This window comes from Tachysurus fulvidraco, chromosome 3 (genome assembly GCF_022655615.1).
Source record: "Tachysurus fulvidraco isolate hzauxx_2018 chromosome 3, HZAU_PFXX_2.0, whole genome shotgun sequence".
Lineage (NCBI taxonomy): Eukaryota > Metazoa > Chordata > Actinopteri > Siluriformes > Bagridae > Tachysurus > Tachysurus fulvidraco.
This window is the reverse complement of record NC_062520.1, coordinates 28,383,596-28,410,196: the sequence shown is the minus strand read 5'-3', so window position 1 is coordinate 28,410,196 and position 26,601 is coordinate 28,383,596. Positions and strand designations below refer to the sequence as shown.

General features: G+C 39.6%; 2 protein-coding genes across 2 annotated transcripts in view; both read right to left on the bottom strand.

Moving 5' to 3' along the window:
* The window catches only part of LOC113647682 (NACHT, LRR and PYD domains-containing protein 12-like), a 101,501-nt gene extending 76,351 nt beyond the window's left edge, over window positions 1–25,150 (bottom strand). The window contains exon 1 of the mRNA XM_047811209.1: window positions 25,050–25,150. The gene's annotated coding sequence lies outside the window, so the exon portion shown is untranslated. The remainder of the gene's footprint in view (window positions 1–25,049) is intronic.
* LOC113642609 (NACHT, LRR and PYD domains-containing protein 12-like) lies at window positions 3,508–25,188 on the bottom strand. The gene is made up of 13 exons (XM_047811255.1): window positions 25,050–25,188; window positions 23,742–23,864; window positions 21,203–21,319; window positions 20,912–20,966; window positions 20,593–20,797; window positions 18,490–20,248; window positions 17,200–17,373; window positions 14,294–14,467; window positions 13,885–14,058; window positions 8,522–8,695; window positions 8,084–8,257; window positions 4,327–4,503; window positions 3,508–4,149 (listed from the first exon to the last, which is right to left on the bottom strand). Exons 2-13 carry the CDS (start codon window positions 23,849–23,851, stop codon window positions 4,125–4,127), a joined length of 3,318 nt encoding a protein of 1,105 aa, XP_047667211.1. The 5' UTR covers window positions 23,852–23,864; window positions 25,050–25,188; the 3' UTR covers window positions 3,508–4,124.
* Between the last annotated feature and the right edge of the window lie 1,413 nt (window positions 25,189–26,601).

Genomic DNA, 26,601 nt, shown 5'->3' with positions numbered 1-26,601 from the left:
CACTTCCTGGTTTGCTATGCTACTTTCAGTTTGGTGGCCATCTTGGATTTTCACTTCCAGGGCGTCAGCCATTTTGGGTGTTAAGCATTATATATGAATACTGCTTATACATGGTTCCTTGCTAGATGGGCTTCTCAGTTTGCCTTCTGCACGGTCATTTCCACCCACCTTCTTCCTGTTCTGCCCTACCTTGGTTGATGCTGTTTGTTTCTGGTTTCTGTGTTTTTGCCTCCCCTGTATTACCCTGAGTGTTTGCATGCCTTGCCTGATTATTTTGTCAAGCTCATTAAAGTCTTTTATTATTTACATCAGCATCCTGCATTTAAGTCCTCCCTTCCGGCCCCCCCTGACAGTACCATCTGGCCAGTTATGGACTCAGCAGACGCTCCTGACTTGCCAACCCTCCTTGAAAACCTGACTCAGACCACCGAGGCCCATAAGAAGCAGATACAGTAACTGACCTTATGAAGCCACCAATGAACTCATCCGCTGGCTTAGCGCTCTTTCCAGTTCAGTCACCCCCACACCCATGACTCTTGAACTTTTTTCAGGCCCCCTGCATTTTGGAAATGTTTGACTTCTTTCCTGTGAACAACTCATATGGCATCTTCTTGGTGCATCAAATGTAGCACCTCTTTCTGGTGTTTGCATAGCATAGTTCCGTAACTTGCAGTTCACTCCAGACAACTTTTCACCAGTTTTCACAAACCCGGATAGTTTTTTGGAAATCTTTGTTGGAGGAGCAGCTGCGCTCTATGGTACATAGAGGAGATGCCGGCGAGGGAAGCGCGCCGGTATGCTAGTGAAGCAGCGACAGAGGGGATTTAGAACTGCGCTCCCATCGATTCACCTGGCGAACCTCCGCTCACTGCCGAACAAAATGGACGAACTGATTCTTCTCATCGGATCAAACAAGGACTTTTCACACTCCACTGCTCTCTGTCTTACTGAAACTTGGCTCAGTCACTCAATCCCGAAAAGTGGATTACTTCTCTCGGACTTCCACTTACACCACACAGATGGAGCTATAGGGCAAAGTGAAAGGCAGCGGAATCTGTTTCTATATTAATGAACATTGGTGTACAGATGTCACAGTGCTGAATAAATACTGCAGCCCAAACCTGGAATCAATGTTCATTAACTGTAAACCGTTTTATTCACCTCGGGAATTTTCCTCATTCATCCAGACCGGAGTTTACATCCCACCGCAGGCCAACGTGAGTGATGCACTGCAAAACTTAGCAAACCAAATATCTGGCTTGGAGCAAAACAACCCGGATTCTCTTTTTATTATCCTTGGAGACTTTAACAGGGCAAAACTAACACTCGAACTTCCCAAATACAGACAGCATATAAATTGTCCCACAAGGGAGAAAAATACACTGGATCATTGCTACACAGTTCTTAAGGACACATATCGCTCTGTACCCAGGGCAGACTTGGGGAACTCCGATCACTGCTTGGTTCATCTTATTCCAACATACAGGCAGAAACTAAAATCTACTAAGCCTGTAGTAAAAACAGTGAAGAGATGGACCAGTGAGGCAAAGCAGGAACTACAAGACTGTTTTGATTGCACTGATTGGAGTATCTTTGAGGCTGGAACTGACAGCCTGGATGAACTGACTGACACTGGACGAAGTCTAATTTTGATGCTTTATTGATGTTCATGACGCTGAATGTCTGTTCACATACATAGGTTGAGCCAAACAACGTCAGCATCTTCTGTGCCATCCTCTGGAGGTTTGGAAATGTGGCTTCATTAAGTGAAGCATAAGTCATTCAGTTTAAGAGAGTCGAATTTCTGCTTCAAGACGGAGTCAGATTGAAGATCGATCAGGTCCAACTTCAGCTCCTGTGGTGCTGTTGGGTCTTGTGACAGGGTACAGGACCCCAGATGAAGTGACTATTAATTTTTTTCAAAATCAGAGAACCGATGGCAGAATTCTCTGTGCAGGTCGTCCAGTGATTTGCTGTATTTGTTTGCATTTCAGTTTCAGTTTCACTTATTTCTGCATGGCTAGTATGGGGAAATGAGCAAAAGATCTGTTGGAAATTTGTCTGGAGAAAATCGTCAACTTGGATTTAAAAGCTCTAACATTTGTGTACATGTTGTGCGCAAACTGATCTTTCCCCTGTAGCTTCATGTTCAGCTCATTCATGTGCGACAATATGTCCACAGCAAATGCAAAATCACAAAGCCAGTTTATGTCGCTTTGCTCATGAAATTCCTCGGATCTTCTGATTAACTTCAAAAATTCACCTATCTCCTCCTTGAGCTCCCACACTCGTTGAAACACTTTGCCCAAACTTAACCAGCGGACATGAGAGTGGCAAATTAAGTCCTGGTGATCTGCATCAGTTTCTTCCAGGAATGTAATAAACTGACGATGCTGAAGACCCCTTGCTTGTATAAAGTTGACAAGTTTTATGACGGGATTCACAACATGATTAAGCTGCAATATAGACTTACACAGAGCTTCCTAATAAATGATGCAGTGAAGGAAAAGTAAATTCTGATCAGGTATTTTCTCTTTTAATTTTTCCTGGATTCTTTTTTCTAGCCCCAGGTTTTCAGTTAAATTTGGCAATCCATCGGTGGTAAAATTGGCAAGTTGGCAAGGCAGCGTAATTATCTTGATCACAGCAGACACCTGGTTATACAAGTCCTCACCCTGTGTTTTTCCTTTCATGGACTCCATGGTCAAAAACTCCTCTGTAAGCTCAAAACTTTTGTTAATCCCTCAGATAAATATTAGGAGCTGAGCAGTGTCTTTTATGTCGTTACTTTCATCCAGTGCTAGTGAATAAAATGTAAAATGCCTTTTTGTTTAATTTGCTGACTATATAATCGTCAATCAGTTCCACACAGCGAGTCACAGTTCTGCGTGATAAACTGATTTTTTCAAACTTGCCTTTGCTCTCTGGACACAAGAGACCTGCTGTCTCTGCTATGCATTCTTTCAAAAATTCGCCTTCGAAGAAAGGCTTACTAGCCTTTCTAGCCTTACTAGCTTTATTTGAATGCCAGCAAAAGAACTTGCCTTGGTACTTGACACTTGAAACAGATTCAAACAAAGCATAAAAAAATGTAAGGTTTAAAAACACATTTTAAAAAACAAGTGAGTACAAACAAGGAATCCAAAAAGTGATGTCCAGGATGTCAAAGCAATGTCCTTCACGGTGATTCTTGACTCTAATCAGTGATGATCAGCCCCACCTGTACCTGGGAATGATTACGGAGAGCTCTGCACTCACTCACTGCTCAGGGTTCATACAAAACATCTGTGTTGGTGCCTTATTCTCAGCTGATTATCTATGTAAATATTCTTCTGATCATTTCTCCCACTTATCTAGATGCCTCTTGAGCTCTCAGTTTAAGTATACAGTCGTATGCAAAAGTTTAGGAACCCCTGACAATTTCCATGATTTTCATTTATATATATTTGGGTGTTTAGATCAGCAAGTTCATTTTGATCTATCAAATAACTGAAGGACACAGTAATATTTCAGTAGTGAAATGAGGTTTATTAGATTAACAGAAAATGTGCAATATGCATCAAAATGATCAAGTGCATCTTCCTCGGCACTTGAGTCTGTCAGTGTCTCTGTGGGATGATCAGTAAGGTGAGATCTTACATCCAATCCCTGGAGATTAGGGTTCAAAACTTGGTATGTTCCCTGTTCCATTCCAACTCTCATTTTTTCTTTATTTATATTTATTTTAGTTGGAAATCTCAGAAGGAAAAAAAATACATATAAAAATACATTAAATGGCAAGTTTAGTAACAGTGTAAAAACTGAGTCATAATTTACAGAGACATAATTCATTATACAGATCCAGAGCAGGGCTTGACACATCACTGACATGATGAACAGATCTATAAAGACTGTGTATATTTATATTTATAGTGTTTTTTACATGATCTGACACATGTTAAGGAGATATGAGGAGATGCATGTAGCACAGCCGACTGTATTATTTACAGAGATCATTACTCCTGTGTTCACTGATCATAATGACATTCCTTCCACACAATATACAGTCTAATGACAGTCTGAAAAAAGGTGGAGTGAGTGGAGGAAGGATGTGATCAGGATAGTCTTGTCTTCTGTTATCTTCTTCATGTGAATAAATTAACTTTAATGCTGTAAGACAGAACAGAAGAAAATGATGTCAAACACATCAATCATTGCTGTACACACACAATCTAAGATCCTCAGAATCATAGGGTTTAATGTCTTCATTTAAAATAATACAAATTAAATAATTAATTAATTAAAGTGTGTGTGTGTATATGTATGTATGTGGAGACAGTAACTCACTATAGTTTCTCCAGTGTACACTGTGGATCCTTCAGTAGATCACTGAGCCCCTTCACTCCTGATTCTCCTGGATTATTACCGTACAGAATCAGTTCTCTCAGGTGTGATGAGGAGTTTGTCCTCAGAGCTGAAGCCAAAGCAGCAAAACCTTCATCTGTAATATTGCAGTCCCACATCCTGCAGAGAATAAAACATATACATTTACAGTATTTGGCAGATGTCCTTATCCAGAGCAATGTACAACAGTGCTTTTAAGTCTCTATCAATGAACAAGTTCACTATGTTACAGAATTATGATACCATCGACCTAAAACTGTTTAATTGTTTTTTTTTTAAATAAACACTTACAACCAAACAGGGAAACGTGCTAGTTCAAGTATTTCAGGAAGGTGTAGTTCTTCACCCGTCGTGTGACGATAACCAGTGACTTTGTTCAGAAATCTAGGGGAAGTTCATTCCACCACCTCGGTACAGAACAGAGAATAGTCTTGCTGTATACCTATCTCTTACCCTTAGAGATGGTGTGAACAGTGGAGCAGTGCTGGTAGATCTGAGGGAGTGAGGTACAGTGTGAGGACTTATAAGAGCTTTGAGGTAAGGGGGAGCTGGTTTGTTTTTTGCTTTGTAGGAAAGCACCAGTGTTTTGATGCATGCAGCTACTGGAAGCTAGCAGAGGAGTGCAGCAGTGCTGTGGTGTGGAGAATTTAGACAGGTTAAAATCAAGTGCAGCTGCATTTTTGATCATTTGCAGAGGAAGAATTGTGTTCACAGGTAGACCTGCAGTAGTCTAGTCTCCAAATAAGACTGAAGAAGTACCTGAGCAGCCTGTGTTGGTAAAAATGGCAGAATACTTATGATGTTGTAGAGTAGATACCAACATAAGTGTGTCACATTAGCAAAATGCGAGGAAAAGGACATTTGATTGTCCATGGTTGCAAGCTGTGATCGAAAGGGAGATCAGATCAATAAGCAGGGATATTACAATATGATGAACTGGGGATGAATCACCTGGGATGACCAACAGTTCAGTTCTGCTGGGATTGAGTTTCAACTGATGAGCTGTCATCCATGATAATATGTGATATGAGGCTTCTAATAATATTTCTTATTGGCAGTCATAACAGGGCTATACGAAATAAATGTACCCAGTCCGTAAGACAGGCAAAATCAAGCTATTTCAAGCATAGTTTGGCTGTTAATGGTTCTGATCCCCAAAAACTTTGGTATGAAAACAAAAATATCTCTTCGTGTTTACCCACTGTAATGAATAACAATGGCGTTGTTATTACTGACAAATCCAAAATGGTTGATCAATTTAACGTCATTTTGTTAATGTGTGCCTACGAGAATAGGTCCGGTACTTCTATTTGTTCTCCTGTTAATTTGGCATCTGCTAGGCATTCACCAGCCTCAGGTCTTCCATCCTTCTCTTTTCAGTCAATACAAGAGATCGAGGTACTTGAGGAACTGCTCAAATAAATCTGCTATTCATAAATCTGACTTATAATGTTCTTAATCAGTTTCCGTCTGGTTTCAGATCTGGTTATAGTTGTATAGTATAACTGCTACACTTAAGGTTTTCAATGACATCATGTGTGCGATTGACAACAAGGAGTACTGTGTAGCTGCATTTGTTGACCTGGCAAAGGCTTTTGACTTTGTGGACCATGAAATATTGCTGAATAGGCCAAGACATATTGGATTCTCTGAGAGCTGTCTGGCCTGGTTCAAGAGTTACTGTTCTGGTTGTTCACAATCAGTAAGGGTGGAGGGGTTTTGGTCAGATCCCCTGCCACTATTTAAAGGGGTCCCACAAGGAAGCATTTTGGGGCCTACACTTTTTAATATTTATATTAATGATATGGCTCTTGCTGCAGGTGATTCTCACATATATATGCAGATGACTCTATCATTTATACATTCCATTCTTCCTTGACCAACACCTTATCTTTACTGCAGAGTAGTTTTACTCGTATCCAACATGCTTTTTCTAATCTTCCTCTGGTTTTTAATACAACTAAAACAAAATGCATGGTTTTTGATAGAAATCTACCACATGTTGAACATCTGCCTAAAATTTTATCTTTGGATGGTTTTGAATTCAATTATATTGAATGCTACAAATACTTTGGTATCTGGCTTGATAACAAAAAAGGTTAAATCTCATATTGGTTTTCTTTATCGTAACAAATCTTCTTTTACCCATTCTTCTAAACAGCTTTGGGTTAAAACAACAGTACTTCCAATATTGGATTATGGTGATGTAGATTATAGGTCTGCTTCAAAAACTCTCCTTCATAAACTGGATGTTATCTATCAAGATGCTGTATTCTTTATTGAATTGTTCTTCTCTTAATTCTTGCAGACAAACTCTTTGGTTTCTGTTAATTTATAAAACTCTTATTGGTAAAACTCCCTTGTGTTTACAGTCCCTTCTTAATGTTTATAATACAAGTCTTAATCTGCGCGCCAGCCGATTCTTTAATTTCTGCATTCCTAAAGTCTGCACGTCCTTTGGTCGATGCTCTTTTCAGTTTTCTGCTGCATATCATTAGGATTATCTGCAGCTGACACTTAAGCTTAGTTCATATCGCTTTCTTCCTTTAAATATTCAATTCAGTCACTAACTCAAGATCACTGTACTTGTTTTTAATTTTTTGTTTGTTTTTACATGTCATTGTTTATAGCTGTGTTTGTGTATTGTATTAGGTTTTGTTTTGCCTCTTGGTCAGGTCGTCATTGTAAATGAGAACTGGTTCTCAACTGACTCACCTGGTTAAGTAAAGAAAGAAAAAAGTGCTACAGACATTCTGGGATCCAAGCAGAGGCTGTGGTATCTGAGGTCGAAATGGAGAATAAAAGTTGAGTGTCATTAGAATACCAGTAGTAAGAGAAACCATGTGAGGAAATAACTTTGCCAAGAGAGGGACTATATACAAAGAGGAGATGCCAAGTCCATGTGGTCTTTGAGGACAGACTGTCAGACTGTATATTTTCACACCTCCAGTGTTACCCAAACAAAGATGGGTTCCCCGTTGAGATTGGCTCCTCTCAAGGTTTCTTTCTTTACCGTCCAAGGGAGTTTTTCCTGGCCACAGTCACCTGAGTCACCTCAGTCTTGCTCAGTGGGAATAAATACAAATACATTTAAATATATCTAATATTAATATTGAATTTTTGTATTATATTAATATTTATATTAACCTTTTGTTTTATGTTCATGATCTGTAAAGCTGCTTTGAGACAATGTCAATTGTTAAAAGTGCTATACAAATAAATAAATTTGAATTTGAATATATAGGGAGGAACACAGTTCTCACAGTTACAGTGTTAATTACTCAGCTCTAGTAAACAAAAATGTATACAAGAGGATATGTGAATATCTTACTGATAATCAGGTTTTTATCAGTTTAATAATAAAACAGCAAATAAAGAAACTAATGTCTCAGCTCATATGAGACAATGTATTTAACAAAAGGAACAGAAAAGGGACAGACAGAGGAGAAGAACAAGAACTATAGTGATCTTCAGTACATGAGTGTAGAGAGAAAGTAAAATCAGGTGTTGGAAATCCTTTGTGAGAAAAGTCTTGTGTGAAGATACAATCAATTCTGTTGGTAAGTTTCAGTTATAAAATGGTCTGTCACTTCTGTGTGTGTGTGTGTGTGTGTGTGTGTGTGTGTGTGTGTGTGTGTGTGTGTGTGTGTGTGTGTGTGTGTGTGTGTGTGTATGTGTGTGTGTGTGTGTGTGCGTATACCTCAGTATCTCCAGTGTACATTGTGGATTCTTCAGTCCATCACAGATCAGCTTCACTCCTGAATCCTGCAGTTCATTTCCATTCAGGTTCAGTTCTCTCAGTCTGGAGGAGTTTGAGCTGAGAACTGAGGACAGAACTCTACATGTTTTCTCTGTCAGATCACAATCACAAAGCCTGGAAGAGAAATAATGAAATATGTGAATATCTTACTTATAATGAGATGTTTCCATTGGTCGAGTAATAAACTGCCTCACTGAACGCAAGCTTCTGATGTCAAAATAAAAATATCAAAAAAAGAGACTCATGATATGGCATGTAGAAGGCATATATGTAGAAGGTGAATCTGATTCCCATGTCCACATTTCAGTTTCTCTGTGTGTGTGTGTGTGTGTGTGTGTGTGTGTGTGTGTGTGTGTGTGTGTGTGTGTGTGTATGTACCTCAGTATCTCCAGTGGACAGTGTGCATTCTTCAGTCCAACAGAGATCAGCTTCACTCCTGAATCCTTCAGGTTATTTCCACTCAGGTCCAGTTGTTTCACTCTTGTGGAGTTTGAGGTGAGAACTGAGGACAGAACTCTACAGCTTTCCTCTGTCAGACTACAGTCACGCAGACTGGAAAAAAAATTATGAAATATGTGAATATCTGACTGAAAATGAGGTGTTCGATCAGTCTAGTAATAAAATGGTTCAATGGTTACTGATCAGAAGGTCGGGTTCAAGCCCACAAGCTGCTGAGACATCAACATTGGGTCCTTGAGCAAGGCCCTTAACCTCACCTGCTCCAGGGGTGCCATACTGTGGCTGACCCTGCGCTCTCACCACAGGCTCATAATAACTTGGTATATGCGAAAACAAAGCATTTCACTGAATGTCTGTGTATGTGACAAATTTGAATTTGAAAATATCAAACAAAGAGACTGTATGTGTACGTTGACAGATTCATGTGTCTCAGCTCATATGAGATGATGTATTTAACAAAAGGAACAGAAAAGGGACAGACAGAGGAGAAGAACTAGATCTGGACCATTGCTACACAATTTTTAAGGATGCATAATCGCTCTGTACCCAGGGCAGACTTGGGGAACTCCGATCACTGCTTGGTTCATCTTATTCCAACATACAGGCAGAAACTAAAATCTACTAAGCCTGTAGTAAAAACAGTGAAGAGATGGACCAGTGAGGCAAAGCAGGAACTACAAGACTGTTTTGACTGCACTGATTGGAGTATCTTTGAGGCTGGAACTGACAGCCTGGATGAACTGACTGACACTGTGACATCTTGCATTAGTTTTTGTGGAAATGTGTGTGCCAACCAAATCCTTCCTCAAATTCAGTAACAGCAAGCCATGGTTCACAGCCAAAGTGAAAATACTTCGACATGCCAAGGAAGATGCCTACAGAGGGGAGGACAAAACTCAAAAAATACACAGGCAAGGAACCTACTGACAAAAGAGATCAGAATAGCCAAAAGAAGCTATTCTGCAAAGATGAAATGCAGGTTTTCAGCTAACAACCCTGAATCAGTGTGGAAAGGTCTGCAAGACATCACAAAGTACAAGAGATCACGCTCCAATCCCACAGCTGGCTGACGACCTCAAACACCTTCTGCTGCAGGTTTGAGAACAATATCTTCAGACCTCACAACCAACCCAGCCCACTGATTGCCCCATCACACCTCTGGGAATCCCATTAACAATACATCCCAGCACTCAAGTTTCACTCACGATTTGTGAAGAGGATGTGAATTGGCTCTTTCAGAGACAGAAGATAAAGAAAGCTCCCGGCTGTGACGGGGTCTCCCCCTCCTGTCTCAAAGCATGTGCTGACCAACTGGCTCCTATCTTCACCCATATCTTCAACACACCCATATCTTCATCACTGGACCCTCCTGCTTTACACTCTCCACAATCATCCCGGTCCCCAAGAAACCCTCCATCACTGGACTGAATAACTACAGGCCTGTTGCTCTGACATCTGTTGTCATGAAGACCTTTGAACAGCTGGTATTGGCCAACCAAAGACTGTAACAGAACAGATGCTGGATCCCCTACAGTTTGCCTACCGAGCAAACAGATCAGTGGATGACGCAGTCAACATTGGGCTGCACTACATTCTGCAACACCTGGACTGCCCAGGGACATATGCCCAGATTCTCTTTGTCAACTTCAGTTCAGCTTTTAATACAATAATTCCGGAAATTCTCCACTCCAAACTCCAAGGCTCAATATACCCCCTTCCATCTGTCAGTGAATCACCAGCTTCCTGACAGGCAGGAGACTATCAGTATTCAGATAGTCAGCACTGGTGCTCCTCAGGGATGTGTCCTCTCCCTATTGCTGTATTGCCTATTCCTATAACTGTGTTCCTCCCTATCCCTCTATACTAATGACTGCACTTCAAGTGAACCAACTGTTAAACTCCTGAAATATGCAGATGATACTATGCTCATCGGACTCATCCAAGATGGTGACGAGTCTGCATACCAGCAGGAGGTGAAGCGGTTGGTGCTATGGTGCAGCCAGAACAGCCTAGATCTAAACACTCTCAAAACTGTGGAGCTGATAGTGGACTTTAGAACAGACCCATCAACACTACTCCCCTGCCCCTTTTCCACCAAGGTAGTTTGAGTGCTGGTTTGGAGCCAGAGCCTAATTTAAAATCAGTTATTTCTTTTTTGACACCCAAAGCACCGGCTCTGAACTAGGAAAAGTGGTTCTTAAGTAGCACCAAAATGTTGCTGGCACTTAAGAACCCCTTGCGTCAGGGGCTGGGGGTGGGGGCCTTTAGAATACCAATGTTTAATACACTTTTAATTTACCACAGTGTGATCAATTATCAGCACACATGATAGTAGGTAGCTACATGCTAAAGCAAACCTTTTTCTGTGATATTGATAAAAAAAAAATGTCATGTACTTTCCGTAATTCTCGATTGAAACCTCCGTTTATACAAATTACATCGAGCTGCACATATACATTGGATTTGCTGCGTTTGGATGCCAATGTAGTTTCACAAAGCCATGAGCATTAACAGTAAAGCAACATCTGCCTTTGTTGACGTTGTGTTTGCCGCTGCTGCTTTAACGTTGTCGTAAGACTTGGCTCTGTGATGGCTCTCTAGCGCATAGAAAGGCAACCCAGTTCTTAGAAGGCTCGCCGGTGGAACCAAATTTGAACCAGCACCAGCGCTAGCTCTGAACCAGCACCCAGTTATTTCTGGTGGAAAGGGGGCACCCCTCACAATATCCAACAGCCCTGTGTCATCTATGGAGGCCTTCAAGTTTCTGGGCACTACCATTTCCCAAGACCTGAAAGGGGAGTGCAACATAAACTCCATCATCAAAAAGGCCTAGCAGAGGATGTACTTTCTATGCCAATTAAGGTAGTATGGTCTGCCGCAGGAGCTGTTGATGCTGTTCTACACTGCAGTCATTGAATCTGTCCTGTGCACATCCATCACCATCTGGTTTGGTGCAGCAACAAAACAGGACAGAAAGAGACTGCAACGCACAGTTAAAACAGCAGAAAAAATAATTGGTGCCCCCACGATACAAGAACCAGAAACCAGGAAAAATCACTACTGACCCTTCACACCTTGGACATAACCTCTTTCAGCTCCTCCACTTCTGGCAGGCACTACAGAACTTTGCTTACTAAAACTGACAGACACAGGAACAGTTTCTTTCCCCAGGCAATCACCCTGATTAACAACTTACCATAATTATATTCCCTGTTTCATAGCATAAGTACTACATTATCAGAACTGTCAGTCATCACATCATCCGTGTATGTTACACACACTACTGCTGCTGCATATTGCATAAAAGCATAATATTGCTATTTGCACTACCATGCACTTCTCACACTTTATGTACATAACTGATCAGTCATATATTATGTATTCATATTTAATACTCATACTGTCTATTGTATCACATCTGCATTGTCTTGTGTAGTCTGTATTACCTTGTCTTTTATAGTATAGTGTTATTTATATCTGTACTTCTGAGAGTCACAAACAGCTGGAACCAAATTCCTTGTGTGAGTCAAAACACTTGGCCAATAAACCCAAGATATCAGATACTGATTCTGATATACAGTGGGTACAGAAAGTATTCAGACCCCTTTAAATTTTTCACTCTTTGTGTCATTGCAGCCATTTGCTAAAATCAAAAATTTTGTTTTATTTCTCATTAATAACTCAGCACCCCATCTTGACAGAAAAAAAACAGTCATGTAGAAATTTTTGCAAATTTATTAAAAAAGAAAAACTGAAATATCACATGGTCATAAGTATTCAGACCCTTTGCTCAGTATTGAGTGGAAGCACCCTTTTGAGCTAGTACAGCCATGTCTTTTTGAGAATGATGCAACAAGTTTTTCACACCTGGATTTCGGGAACTTCTGCCATTCTTTCTTGCAGATCCTTTCCAGTTCCATCAGGTTGGATGGTGAACGTTGGAGGACAGCCATTTTCAGGTCTCTTCAGAGATGCTCAATTGGGTTTAGGTCAGTGCTCTGGCTGGGCCAGACAATAAGCCACTCATTTGTTATTTTAGCTGTGTGCTTAGGGTCATTGTATCTTTGGAAGGTGAACCTTCAGCCCAGTCTGAGGTCCTGAACACTCTGGAAGAGGTTTTCTTCCAGGATACCTCTGTACTTGGCCGCATTCATCTTTCCTTCAATTGCAACTAGTCGTCCCTTCCCTGGAGCTGAAAAACAGCCCATAGCGTGAGGCTGCCACCACCATGTTTCACTGTTGGGATTGTATTGGTCAGGTGATGAGCAGTGCCTGGTTTTCACATACTGCTTAGAAATAACACCAAAAAGTTCAACCTTGGTCTCATCAGACCAGAGGATCTAATTTCTCATAGTCTGAGAGTCCTCTATGGCTTTCATATGTCTTGCACTGAGGAGAGGCTTCAGTGTGGCCACTCTGCCATAGAGCCCCGACTGGTGGAGGGCTGCAGTGATAGTTGACTTTCTGGAACTTTCTCCCATTGTATCTCTGGAGCTCAGTCACAGTGATCTTTGGGTTCTTCCTTACCTCTCTCACCAAGGCTCTTCTCCCAAGTTTGCTCAGTTTGGCTGGACGACCAGGTCTAGCAAGAGTTATGGTCATCCAAAACTTCTTCCATTTAAGGATTATGGCGGCCACTGTGCTCTTAGGAGCCTTGAGTGGTGCAGAAATTTTTTTTGCAACCTTGGCCAGATCCGTGCCTTGACACAATTCTGTCTCTGAGCTCCGTGGGCAGTTCCTTCAAACTCATGATTCTCATTTGTTCTGACATGCACTGTGAGCCGTAAGGTCATACTGTATATAGACAGATGTGTGCCTTTCCTAATCAAGTCTAATCAGTTTAAGTAAACACAACTGGACTCCAATGAAGGAGTATAACCATCTCAAAGAGGATCAGAAGAAATGGACAGCATGTTATTTAAATATGAGTGTCACAGCAAAGGGTCTGAATACTTATGACCATGTGATATTTCAGTTTTTCTTTTTAAATAAATTTGCAAAAATTTCTACATGCCTGTTTTTTTCTGTCAAGATGGGGTGCTGAGTGTACTGTACATTAATGAGAAATAAAATAAACTTTTTGATTTTAGCAAATGGCTGCAATGAAACAAAGAATGAAAATTTTAAAGGGGTGTGAATACTTTCTGTACCCACTGTAGGTACATGAGTGTAGAGAGAAAGTAGGATCAGGTGTTGGAAGTCATTTCTCTGTGAGAAAAGTCGTGTATGAAAACAAGCAATACTGTTTGTGAGTTTCAGATATAAAATGTGTGTGTGTGTACCTCAGTATCTCCAGTGAACAGTGTGAATTCTTCAGTCCATTACAGAGCAGCATCACTCCTGAATCCTGCAGTTTGTTGTTACTCAGGTTCAGTTCTCTCAGTCTGGAGGAGTTTGAGGTGAGAATTGAGGACAAAACTCTACAGCTTCTCTTTGTCAGATTACACCAACACAGACTGGAAAAGAAATGATGAAATATTTGAATATTTGGATAAGGAGATGTTAATTAGTCAAGTAACAAACTGTCTCACTAAACACAAATTTATAAAGTCACAATAAAAATATAAAATGAAGAGACTCATGATATGGAATTAACATAGATGGTTAATCTAATTCCTATTTAAAATATTTCAGTTTTTCAGTGCCTCAGAGTGTGTATGTGTGTATGGGTGTTTGTGTCTGTGTGTATACTTCAGTATCTCCAGTGTACAATGTGGATTCTTCAGTCCATCAGAGAGCAGCTTCACTCCTGAATCCTGCAGTTTATTTCCTCTCAGTTCCAGTTCTCTCAGTCTGGAGGAGTTTGAAGTGAGAACTGAGGACAGAACTCCACAGCTTTCCTCTGTCAGGTTACATTGAAACAGCCTAGAAGAGAAAAGAAGAATTATGTGAATATCTAACGGAAATGTAATTGGTGGTGGTTGGGGGGGGGGGTGCTTAAGCTCTTGAAAATATTGTTTTCTGGTAATGTAGGATTCTGACTTTCGATCTGCTTATAGTCGGTTTGTTCTAGAGAGGTGTTATTTTAATTTTGTTATATTGTATTTCACTGATGTTCCTATAGTGTTGGTCTATGCTTTAGTTGTCTCAGCTGATTAATCAGGAGAAGTTTTAGATTCCCTTAAGGTGTGAATTTTGGAAAGGGCTTACTCTTTAATACTGAAGGTTTGTAAGTATCCCCCAAGACTCAACTTTTAGCATCCCTGTCTCATTCTCAACTTTTAGCATCCCTGTCTTACCTGTTGTAACCTCCACTCTATTTCCCCTTCTTCTTCCTTCTTCTGTAGCTTCTGGTACTCTTTCATTTCTTCCTGATCCTGACGCATTCTCCTGACTTCCCTTGGACTCAGCCACAGACACTTTACTCTCCTCTTTTTCCTTAACCATTGGCCATCTACTAAAACCAAGAAGACTTCTTGTTCTGCTCCCAGTTCTGAAATTACAACTCGATGCAGATCTTCACCCTTACCATAGGCTCCTGACTAAGTTCTCTTTAGATGTGACCTCTGCTAAGACTTCATTCTACAAGGAAAAGCTTGAAGCTTCTGCACAAGACCATAAGCTCCACAACATCCTCTCTTCACTATTCAACCCCCAGGCTCCACCTTCTTCACTTCACAGCCAAGATTCCCTTAATACTTCACTGTCACATTTCTCAACTGTAAGAGCACTATGCTCCAGACCATCTCAAAAGACTCCCTAACATGTGGTCATGTGCCAACTACCTTCAAGAAATCAAGGGTTATTCCCATTTTGAAGAAACCTGCTTTGATCCATCAGTCATCAGTAACTACAGACTGATATCACTTTTCTTTCAGAAATTTTTGAACACATTGTTTATAATCAACTGTCTGCCTATATCTCACAGAAGAACCACCAAGATCACAACCAGTCTGGCTTCGAAGCAGTACATTCCACAGAGACTGCCCTTTTCACGTTCAAATTACATGCTGCTAGATAAGCCAAGCTTCATCTGTCCTCATCCTTCTCGACCTTTCGGGGGCGTCTGATACAGTCATCCACAAGACACTCTTGTCCATCCTCAGGAGTCTAGAAAATTGCAAATTAGCATGGGAATGGTTTGCTTCCTTCCTGGAAGTTTGCTCATATCAGGTAATGTAGGGGAGAGACGTGCTCCACACAGACTCTCCACTGGTGTGCCACAGGGCTAAGTACTAGGTCCTCTCCTTTTCTCTCTATATACTCACTCTCTTGGTGAAGTGATTTCCTCACATGGGTTATTTTACCACTGCTATGCTGATTACACTCAACTTATATTCTCCATTCCACCCTCAGATATCACAGCTTCTGCTTGGATCTCAGCATGTCTGGCAGACATATCATTGTGGATAGCTCATTAGTGAACTGCTAATCATCCTAGGTGATCAGGATGCACAACGATCTGATCTTTCCTTCAGTCACAGCTCGCAACCTTGGGGTAACTATGGACAATCAACTTTCCTTTTCCTCGCATGTTGCTAATGTGACATGCTCATGTCAATTTTTTCCCTACAACATAAGAAGAATTCACAATTTTTGTCCACACAGGCTGCCCAAATACTTGTTCACTCTCTTGTCATTTCAAAACTGGACTACTGCAACTCACAGCTGGCAGGTCTACCTATGAACACAATTCGTCCTCTGCAAATGATCTAAAATGCACTTGACTTCAACCTGCCAGCTTTCCGCACTTGCCAGATTTCTAAGTTTTCCCACACTAAATCACTGCTGCATTCCTCCACTGCTGAACGCATCAGAACACTGATGCTTGCTTACAAAGCCAAAAAAAGACCAGCTCCTTCTTACCTCAAAGCTCTCATCAATCCTCGCCGTGCACCTCGTTCCCTCAGATCTACCAGCACTGCGTAACTTGTCCGATGTAGAAGATTTTATTCAGTGTGATATGTAGACACAATATTAGCATGGAGATTGTAGGTGTGTACCACAGGACAGTAGGGTAATGTGGTCCACATGTATGGTATATTGTAGCTTAGTGTGTCCAATATATGTGCTTTGGAATGTAACCATATATGGTATTGTAACCTAGATCCAAGAAGAATGGCCCCACAGTTGATTATGTTGTGGGGGCCTAAATATGAGACAGATGTTGGGATGAGGTGTAGGAATGTATGGGCAACCTATATATGGACTGGGATGAGTTGGTTCGGGAGACGCTCTGCAGACCGGCTCAAGCTGTTATTGCATGATAATAAAAGCCTTATTCCTCTGGCAGCAAAACCCGTGCTTTTGTGTGAGTCCTTCGTGTGATTCCTCCAACACCGACCATCTCTCAGAGTAAGAGGTAGGTACAGTATACAGCAAGACAGATGTCCAAACAGCTGAGTCAATGGATGGGTGAAGAATCTTTCTAAAATACTTGAACTAGCACATTTTCCTGTTGGTTGTATGTGTATATGTATATAAAAAAAAACACCTAAAAAGAATTATAGGTTGATGGCATTCTAAGTCTGTATCCAGTGCTTCGGGGTTAATGTGTTCATCAATAGAGACTTAAAAGCACATTTGAACATCTCTCTGTATAAGGACATCTGCCAAATGCTATAAATGTGAATAAATGTGTGTGTCTGTGTGTATACCTCAGTATTTCCAGTGTACAGTGTGGATTCTTCAGTCCATCAGAGAGCAGCTTCACTCCTGAATCCTGTAGTTTATTGTAACTCAGGTTCAGTTCTTTCAGTCTGGAGGAGTTTAAGGTGAGAACTGAGGACAGAACTCTACAGCTTTCCTCTGTCAGGTTACACTTCCACAACCTGGAAGAGAAATAAAGTGAATATTATGTGTTTCCATCAGTTAAGTAATGAAATATCAGATCAAAAGACTGTTTTTGTGCGTGGACAGATTCACATGTCTCATATGAGACAATGTATTTGGGAAGAGGACCAGAAAAGGGACTGACAGAGGACATTAGTGTAGATAGATAATGTAAGATCAGGTGTTGGAAATCAGTTCTCTTTGAGAAAATTGTGTGTGTGTGTGTGTGTGTGTGTGTGTGTGTGTGTGTGTGTGTGTGTGTGTGTGTGTGTGTGTGTGTGTATACTTCAGTATCTCCAGTGTACAGTGTTTATTCTTCAGTCCATCAAAGATCAGCTTCACTCCTGAATCCTGCAGTTGAATTCCACTTAGGTTCAGTTCTCTCAGTCTGGAGGAGTTTGAGGTGAGAACTGAGGACAGCACTCCACAGCTTTTTTCTGTCAGATTACAGTGAAACAGTCTGGAGAGAAATGATAAAATATCAGAAAACTGACCTCAAACATACACACAAAGCCATAACACACACTACCATGTTAAAGAAATATGAGTGTGTTTGAATGTGAGTACAGGACAACACATCAACACATTTACAGGAGCAGAGACGTCTTTCTGAATTTAATATTTTTGTATTTGTACAATTTATTGTAAGATCATTAGCTTATGTTCTGAAAACACACACACACACACACACACACACACACACACACACACACACACAAACACACACAGTATTGCTGTCATTTGCTTTAGTTAGTTTTACATTGCACTGGTTTTCCAGAGCAGCAGAATGTTTGAACCTGAGAGATTGGTGGATTGATGGACATTTTTTTTCTACTACTACTACTACTACTACTACTACTACTACTACTACTACTATCATTACCATACAGACACATCTGTTTTCTGGGTGTTTGGAGTGTAACTGAGTACAAATTGTGTGATGTGGTGTTACTTTAATAATATTTTACTGTAAAAAGTGATAGAATTATCTGTACATTTACCTGAAGTTTATATATAAAATATTAGAGTAACAATAAACAAGCATAAATTCAAACAGTGTATTTCTGTTTTTCATTAAAATAATTAAATAAAACATTTATAAATAAAATACTCACTCAGCTTTTCTGGAGGCTTTGACAACTGGCAGCAGCCTCAGAAGACATTCATCTGATGGATCATATTTACTCAAATCAAAATCATCCAGCTCCTGTTCTGAGCTCAGTAACACAAACACCAGAGCTGACCACTGAGCAGGAGAGAGACTGGTTCCACTGAGACGTCTGTAACCTCCTTTGTTCAGGTACGTTTGTACTTCCTGCACTAGAGAATGATCATGCAGTTCATTCAGACAGTGAAACAGATTGATGGATTTCTCTGTAGAAGGATTCTCTCTGATCTTCTCCTTGATGTAATCCACTGTTTCCTGTTTGCTGTGAGAGCTACTTACTGTCTGTGGCATTAAATCTCGTAAGAGAGTCTGATTGGACTCCAATGAGAGACCCAGAAGGAAGCGGAGAAACAGATCCAGGTGTCCAATCTCAGGGTTTAAGGCCTTGTCCACTGCACTTCTGAGGAGACTAGACATGTTTGGATTGAGATGAGTAGACTGCTGTTCTGTTACATTTTTGCTGATAAAGGAGAGAAATGTGTATAAAGCAGCAAGAAACTCCTGAACACTCAGATGGACAAAGCTGAACACCTTCCCCAGGTTAAGCCCAAACTCCTCTTTGAAGATCTGGGTACACACTCCTGAATACACTGACACTTCTTTGACATCAATGCCACACTCTCTCAGGTCATCTTCATAGAAGATCAGGTTTCCTTTCTCCAGCTGCTGGAAAGCCAGTTTTCCCAGTGCCAGGATACTCTCTCTGGTCTGCTGAGAACCAGGGTCACATTTCTGATGGTACTTTTGGTCCTTGTGTTTGATTTGAAAGATCAGGAAGTGTGTGAACATTTGAGTCAGAGTCTTGGGGATCTCTCCACTTTCTGCTTCACCCAACATTCTCTCTAGAACAGTGGCTGAGATCCAGCAGAAGACTGGGATGTGGCACATGATGTAGAGGCTTCTTGAAGACTTCAGGTGTGTGATGATTTTATTGGCCAGGCTCTGATCACTGAACCTCTTCCTGAAGTACTCCTCTTTCTGAGGATTGCTGAAGCCTCGTACCTCTGTTACCTGGTCAACACACTCAGGAGGGATTTGATTGGCTGCTCCTGGTCGAGAGGTTATCCAGAGGAGAGCAGAGGGAAGCAGATTCCCCTTGATAAGGTTTGTCAGCAGAACATCTACTGAGGCTGACTCTGTCACATCACACAATCTCTGATTCTTCTGGAAATTTAGAGGAAGTCGACACTCATCCAGACCATCAAAGATGAACAGGACTTTGTAATAATCACAGTTTATTTTTACTAGTTTTTTTATTTCTGGGAAAAAGTGATAAAGAAGATTCATCAGACTGAGATTTTGCTGCTTCATCAGATTCAGCTCTCTAAAGGGAAGTGGGAACATGAAGGTGACATCCTGATTTGCTTCTCCTTCAGCCCAGTCCAGAATGAACTTCTGCACGGAGACTGTTTTTCCAATTCCTGCTATTCCTTTAGTCAGCACAGTTCTGATGGACTTGTCTTTAAAGAGATCATTACAGTTGATGGATTTATCCTGTGTCGCTGGTCTTCTGTATGCTTTCTCAATCTGTCTCACCTCATGTTCATTATTGACGTCTCCACTCCAACCCTCTGTGATGTATAGCTCAGTGTAGATCTCATTCAGAAGTTCTGAGCTTCCATGTTGTGAGATTCCTTCATTAATTCTTTTAAACTTCTCTCTCAGCTTGGATTTCAACTTTGGCTGATATACAGGACCTATAGACTCTAATAAACAAAGTAATAACACGTTTTAATGCAGAATCATTGAACACAATATAAAATGTAAAATTATTCCAGTTGCTGCTGTTCATTCCTGATTGATATACTAATTATTATTATTATTATTATTATTATTACTATTATTATTATTATTATTATTATTATTATTATTAAGGAACAGAACCATTCTACAGAATAACCACAAAGCTGGACAAAGAACAGAACATAAAAGCAGGAGATGTACATGAAACTAAAATTAAAAGTAAAACCAAATATGCGTTCATATCTAAAACTATTTCTTCTCTCTAAAGTGAACCTGATGGAATTAAGTCATGACTCAGAGCTCTTACTGTTCTGCAGTGTATTAGCAAGATCTGTGTGGTTCATGTTCTTTAGGACATGCAGTGTGATCTTCAGTGCTCCCTCTCTGACACTGTGCAGATCCTCCTCATCCTCCACCCCCTTCTCAGTGCCTGCTGGGTAATCGGGACTCAAGAGCTTCCTAAACCTCTTCAGCTCATTCTTTATCAGAGTGATGACTTTGTGTTCCAGCTCCTGGTCATAAACACACAGTGAGAGACATTTGTTTTATGTTTTTCCTTCAGTTTCCATAAAAGCTTGTATTATTAATCATTTCACCTTCAATTAAGGAGGGTCAGACACACACACCTTGAATATGGAGTCCAACTGATTTCTGCTGATGTTTGATTTCTTCTTTTGTTGTCTGTGAACGAATAAAAGTCATCCTTTAATATTGTCTGTGTATTTATAGCTGCACAACACACTTGATAAACACAAAGGCAGATATTTAACACTATCGTCTTAACACCATACACTAATTTTAGGATTTCATCACTCACACTAACATGTTTACAATGTCAAAGAATATAAATTAATTAATAAAATATTCAATTATGAGCCGAGTGAGAACATTGCTGTAAGCCACATCACTACACTGACCTCAGATCAGAAGAAGTGTCTTTGTCTCTGAAGTTAGTTATGGGATCCATTGACTGGTCACTCTTCATGGACAAACAGCTGGGTTCTGGCAAGTTTGGTCTCTTTTCCTCCATCATTCTACAACACAGATATTATTAGAGATTTAAATTAAGGGAATATTGTACAGACTGTAAACAGATTGATTGTAATTTATCTGTGTAACCGTGTTTTATTGTGTGTCATGCCTTCGCCACAAACTATCAGTGTTGTAGGTTTGTAATGGAAGACACTAGTGCTGTAGACTTTTGTATTTTTCCCTGTTTTTATAAATAAATACTCACATAAACCCAAAGTTCATGTATATGCTCTGTGTCCTTGCTAACAGTCATTACTGTTACCTATTTCTCTTTGCCTGGTTAAGATTTTTATTTTGCCTGTCAATGTTTATTGCCATATGCCCATCCAAAGGCTTGACCGTTACCTGTTTTTGACCTCAAATTTGCCTCAAGATTTGGATTTGTTTGCATGCTTTCTCAATAACATTTTTGTATACCTGATATTGCATACATCCCTGCTGCCTAACAGAATTCTTTGCCTGTCAATGAATACAACAGGAAACCTGAATTGCCATCACAATGAGCACTAGTACCACAATTACCCCTTTTCCACCAAGGCAGTTTGAGTATTGGTTCGGAGCCAGAGCCTAATTTTAGAACAGTTCTAAAACAGTTGTTTTCTGACACCCAAAGCACCGGCTCTGAACCAGGAAAAGTGATTCTTAAGTAGTACCAAAATGTTGAAATGTAGAAATGTCTAGACTTAAGTCAGGGGCTGGGGGTGGGGCTAAGGGCAGGGTTACTGTTAGCAACTTTGATAATGTACCTTAAGTATACCAATGTTTAATACACTTTTACTTTACCGCAATATGATCAATTATCAGCACACATAATAGTAGCTAGCTACATGCTAAGGCTTTTCCTGTGTTAATGATAAAACAATGTTATGTACTTTCTCGATTGCACTTATGTACAACGTTTATAAAAATTACATAAAGCTGCACTTATACGTTGGATTTGCTGCATTTGGATGCCAATGTAGGTTCGCAAAGCTATGAGCATTAACAGTAAAGCAACATCCCCAATTGTTGATATTGTGTTTGTGTTTGCTGCTGCTGCACTAACGTTGCTGGGAAAGATGAGATGTATACAGTGACGTAAAACTTGGTTCTGTGATGGATCTCTAGTGCATGGAAAGTCAAACCGGTTCTTAGAAGGCTTGCCAGTGGAACCAGCTTTGAACCAGCACTAGCTCTGAACCAGCACCCGGTACTTTCTGGTGGAAAAGGGGCAAATGAGTTCCATGTTAGTTCCATGTTAGCCCCCTAAATGGGACCCTGTCTCTCTGCTTCCTCACTTATTGCACAAAATTACAAATATGCAGGTGATCCTGTAATGTCTAAAGGCTTCACACTACAAGGTTCATTTTACTTCTCAAGCCAAGAAGGATTATTGAACCAGCATTACTCAATTCATAGACATGTTAATTGATATAGCATTAACCTGGGCCACAGCCATTTGGTCCCAGTTAGCTTAGGACAGATGAGAACTGGGGTGTCCCAATCATGCATAGTTCCAATCCATTCTCACTCCATGTCTGTGCCTAACACCAAGAATAAATGTCTCTCCTCATTACTGTCATAACCAAGTTCCCCATAATGATGGGATTCCCAGAACACATGTAACACAATCCTAAGATTCTTTGGACAGAAAGAGAAATCCTGTACGTGTCATCACTTTGTCTATCACATTGTCTTAAGATCCCAAGTGGAATTCTCCCTGAGTATCATATCTTAAAAATGTTTTCCACAAAATCAAACACAGTGGGCTCCCACTTTGCCACCCATATGACTGTAGCTTCGAGCTACTGGTGGGTGAAAAACCTTCATGAAATCACAATTACCCCTCGTCTGCCAAAAAACAGGACATGGACAAATACAATGATGAGTTCCTGAAACAGGGGAGCAGGGCTCAACCTTACCAGCAGACTGAGAGGATAGGGTGCAGATGAGGACTTGCAAAGATCACCTGGGACTTGATTAAGTCCTCATAGGAACACTTTATTAGGAGGACTAATAAAGTGTATACTATACAAGGCCTAGTATATTATTACTATGGGTAGGACCTCCCTTCTCTCTCTCAAAACAGCCCCAATTCCTTATGGCATGGATGTTACAAGATGTTGGAAACATTCCCAACTCTATTTCATTGTGATCTTCTGACATTACTATAATTACCTACCACTACTGTAAGTGGCCTCATACCATTGCATGACACATAAACCTCTTGGTCAAATGGTAGAAAGTCTGCTTTTTTTGCACCTTTTTAGCAAGAAATGTCTCTGAGTAGTAACACAATAATAATGCACCGACCAGACATATTATTTAAAAATTCAACCTTGACTATTTAATGAATTCAAGTTAATTATCTATGTAAATGTAAGTGCAGTCCTGTTCATTCTGTTTTTGTTAGTGAGAAAAGAAATAAAATATCACTACACTGACCTCAGATCAGAAGTGTCTTTGTCTCTGAAGTTAGTTATGGGATCCATTGACTGGTCACTCTTCATGGACACACAGCTGGGTTCTGGTGATTCTGATCTCTTTCCCTTCATCTTTCCCTACAGACTGATTGTACATCGCATTTGAAAAAACACAGAAAATCTTAAACAATCTTAGTCTAATAAGCAGTAAGTAAACTAGTAAGTAAGTAAAAAAATAACACTGACTGTATAATAAAACAAATTAATCCAATAATAAAGTGCTGTGGAAAATATAATGGAGTGTGAGAAAAGAAAAGTTAAACACTATTTTATAAAGTTAAACACTATTTAATGACAGAAGTTCTATGTTAATAATGAAATGAAAGTTTATAAATACCAACACTTCAGAAGTAAGAAACATTTGAGTAACGTGACATTAAATGTCCTGTTAGTTGGTTTTAGATGCTTTATTTCACTCCAACTGCAGTGTGAAATCGAGCCCTGGATCAGCTCAGAGTTTAATTACAGAAACACGTCAACATCCAGCTTAAAACTGATAGAGTTCCTTAATCCTCCAGTAAAAACACAGAGTTTTATTAAAACTACAGAGATCTATAATTGTTTTATATCTGTGTGTGTAATTCTAAACCCTGAGTGTGTAAAGATGTGTACACTTGTTTTTACCTGATAAATAAAAAAACATGTATAATAATAATAATAATAATAATAATAATAATAATAATAATAATAATAATAATAAATAAACTAATCTACAAAACAGAACAGCACCAAGTCAACATATTTTAGTCCTTATTTACATTTTAAATTTTCTTTCTATTGTATCATTGTTTTTCATGTAAACTCGAATTCTGGCTGTTTAAAGAGTCTCCACTGAAAACACTGGAACAGGAAGATCAGTTCTGTTCTTATTATTCACTTTAATATCATCTGTTCCTTTACTTTTGGTCAACTAAACATTGGGTGTCTGAGTCCAAGGGGGTTCTAAGATTTTGAATACATCTAAAAGTAAACATTATAATGTTAATATCCCATAATGGTGTAGCTTAAAACTCCTTAAACGTTTATTTCTTTTATAAAAGCAGATGATGTCTCAACACACTGACTCAGTAAAATAAAATTAAACCTATGTACCATGTTCTGAGTTATTGAATACATCTAGATGTAAACAGGAAGTAAAAGCTGAAATTCTGATCTCTCATGTTTATCATTTTATCTCAAACCCAAATGTCTTCGGTGTAAAACAAGAACAACAGAATTATTTACAATGTTTAAACACTTTCAGAGTTGTATTAAAGCTTTAGATACTCACTGAGTTTTTCTCCTGAAACGACTTAGGCGATAGGTTTTACTTTCCCTTCAGCATACGCACGCACACACGCGCAAAAAAACGCACGTCACAATGATCTTTTTTAACAAGCTTTTTGTTAACAAGCTTCCATAAGTTCTAGGGTGTGTGAACCGGTTTTATACTGAAAAAAAGTGTATGTGACTGTGACGTGTCATGGACAGACTAAACATAGCAGACTAAACGTTCACTGTAAATCTTAATTCATGACAATAGGCAATTTTTAAACATTTAATAATTGATAAATACAACGATAACTGATCTAAAACTAAATACATGGTTTAGAGACACAATAAATAAATAAATAAATAAATAAATAAATAAATAAATAAATACTAGGGGTGGAGCCGTACCCGAATACGGTATTCGGAAAGGCACAAATAGCGTGTTTTTTACGAATACTTATTTCGAACAAGTACTTAAAAAAATATTTGTATTCGGGAACAAGAAAAACTTTATATCAAAAAGCTGCGTTTTCTCATGAGACCCGCATGAGTGAGTGAGTGAGTGACATTCAGGGGTGGGGGGGGGGGGGGTGGTCAAAAGAGGTGACTGACACAGGCGGCAACAGAAATGTCTCGGCTGAGCGAAAAAATACTTCACTGCATCACTATTTTTGTTGAATAGATTTTTGTACCTTAACTGGGTTCCGGAGGCAGTCTATAACTTTCGGGAAGCGGAGTTTGATCGGGAGATTATTTCATTACGCTGCATTATTGACGTCTGCAGTCGGGTGCTCTTATTTTCGCTCTGTTTATGTAGCTCTGTTAGCTCGGTAATTTAGACAAGGCTGTTGACAGAGTAACGTTAACGTTCGGTTAATAAACAATGCTTGTGTAGTTGTGTCGAATTGTATGCACTTGTGGGAGTTATATATGGTACGTTTAAGTTACCCTGTCTTTTGCAGATGTAGGCTATAGGCTACATCTAGAAAAGATGAAAAGAGTGTGGCTGCTGCTGAGCCATCTCTTGGTCTTCCACCAGCCAAAAAAACTTGCTCAAGTTCTGCATTTATCTTCTTCCAAGTAAAATATGGTTATGGTTAACATAAAACATTTTAAATAAATAAATAAATAAATAAAAAGAATTAAAAACATAAAACATAAGAAAAAAAAACCTTTGTGTCTTTTTTTGGCAGACAGTTGACAATAGCATTGCTGTATCTTTTAGTATTAAATAGAATACAACTTTTTTTCTGCCAGATCTCCCAGTCAGGGGTTGATAAAGTTTAGTTCTTGGAATTCTGTGCATTAGAAAGGACGGGTGGTGGTGAGGTTCATAATGTTCACAATGGTATTTTATTAGTTGTTGGTTTAACCATGGATGAGGTAATGGCTGTTATGTTATTTTCTTTTCAATGACGTTCCTTGTTACATGTGATAATTGTTATAATGAATATAATTAAAGAATACGTACACTATAACGTAAATTAGAAGTGTAAAGCAAAAAAAAACTTTTTATGCCTATTTTGAATTTTACTCGAATACAAATACAAATACTTTTACCACCTCAACAA

Excerpts from the sequence above, each read along its gene's own strand:
- LOC113642609 (XM_047811255.1), bottom strand. The coding sequence starts at position 23,851 with ATGAAGGGAAAGAGATCAGAATCACCAGAACCCAGCTGTGTGTCCATG. Across the intron at positions 20,967-21,202 it reads GACACTTCTTCTGATCTGAG|ACAACAAAAGAAGAAATCAA; the intron begins GTCAGTGTAGTG and ends ATTCGTTCACAG. Across the intron at positions 4,150-4,326 it reads TGTACACTGGAGAAACTATA|CATTAAAGTTAATTTATTCA; the intron begins GTGAGTTACTGT and ends TCTGTCTTACAG.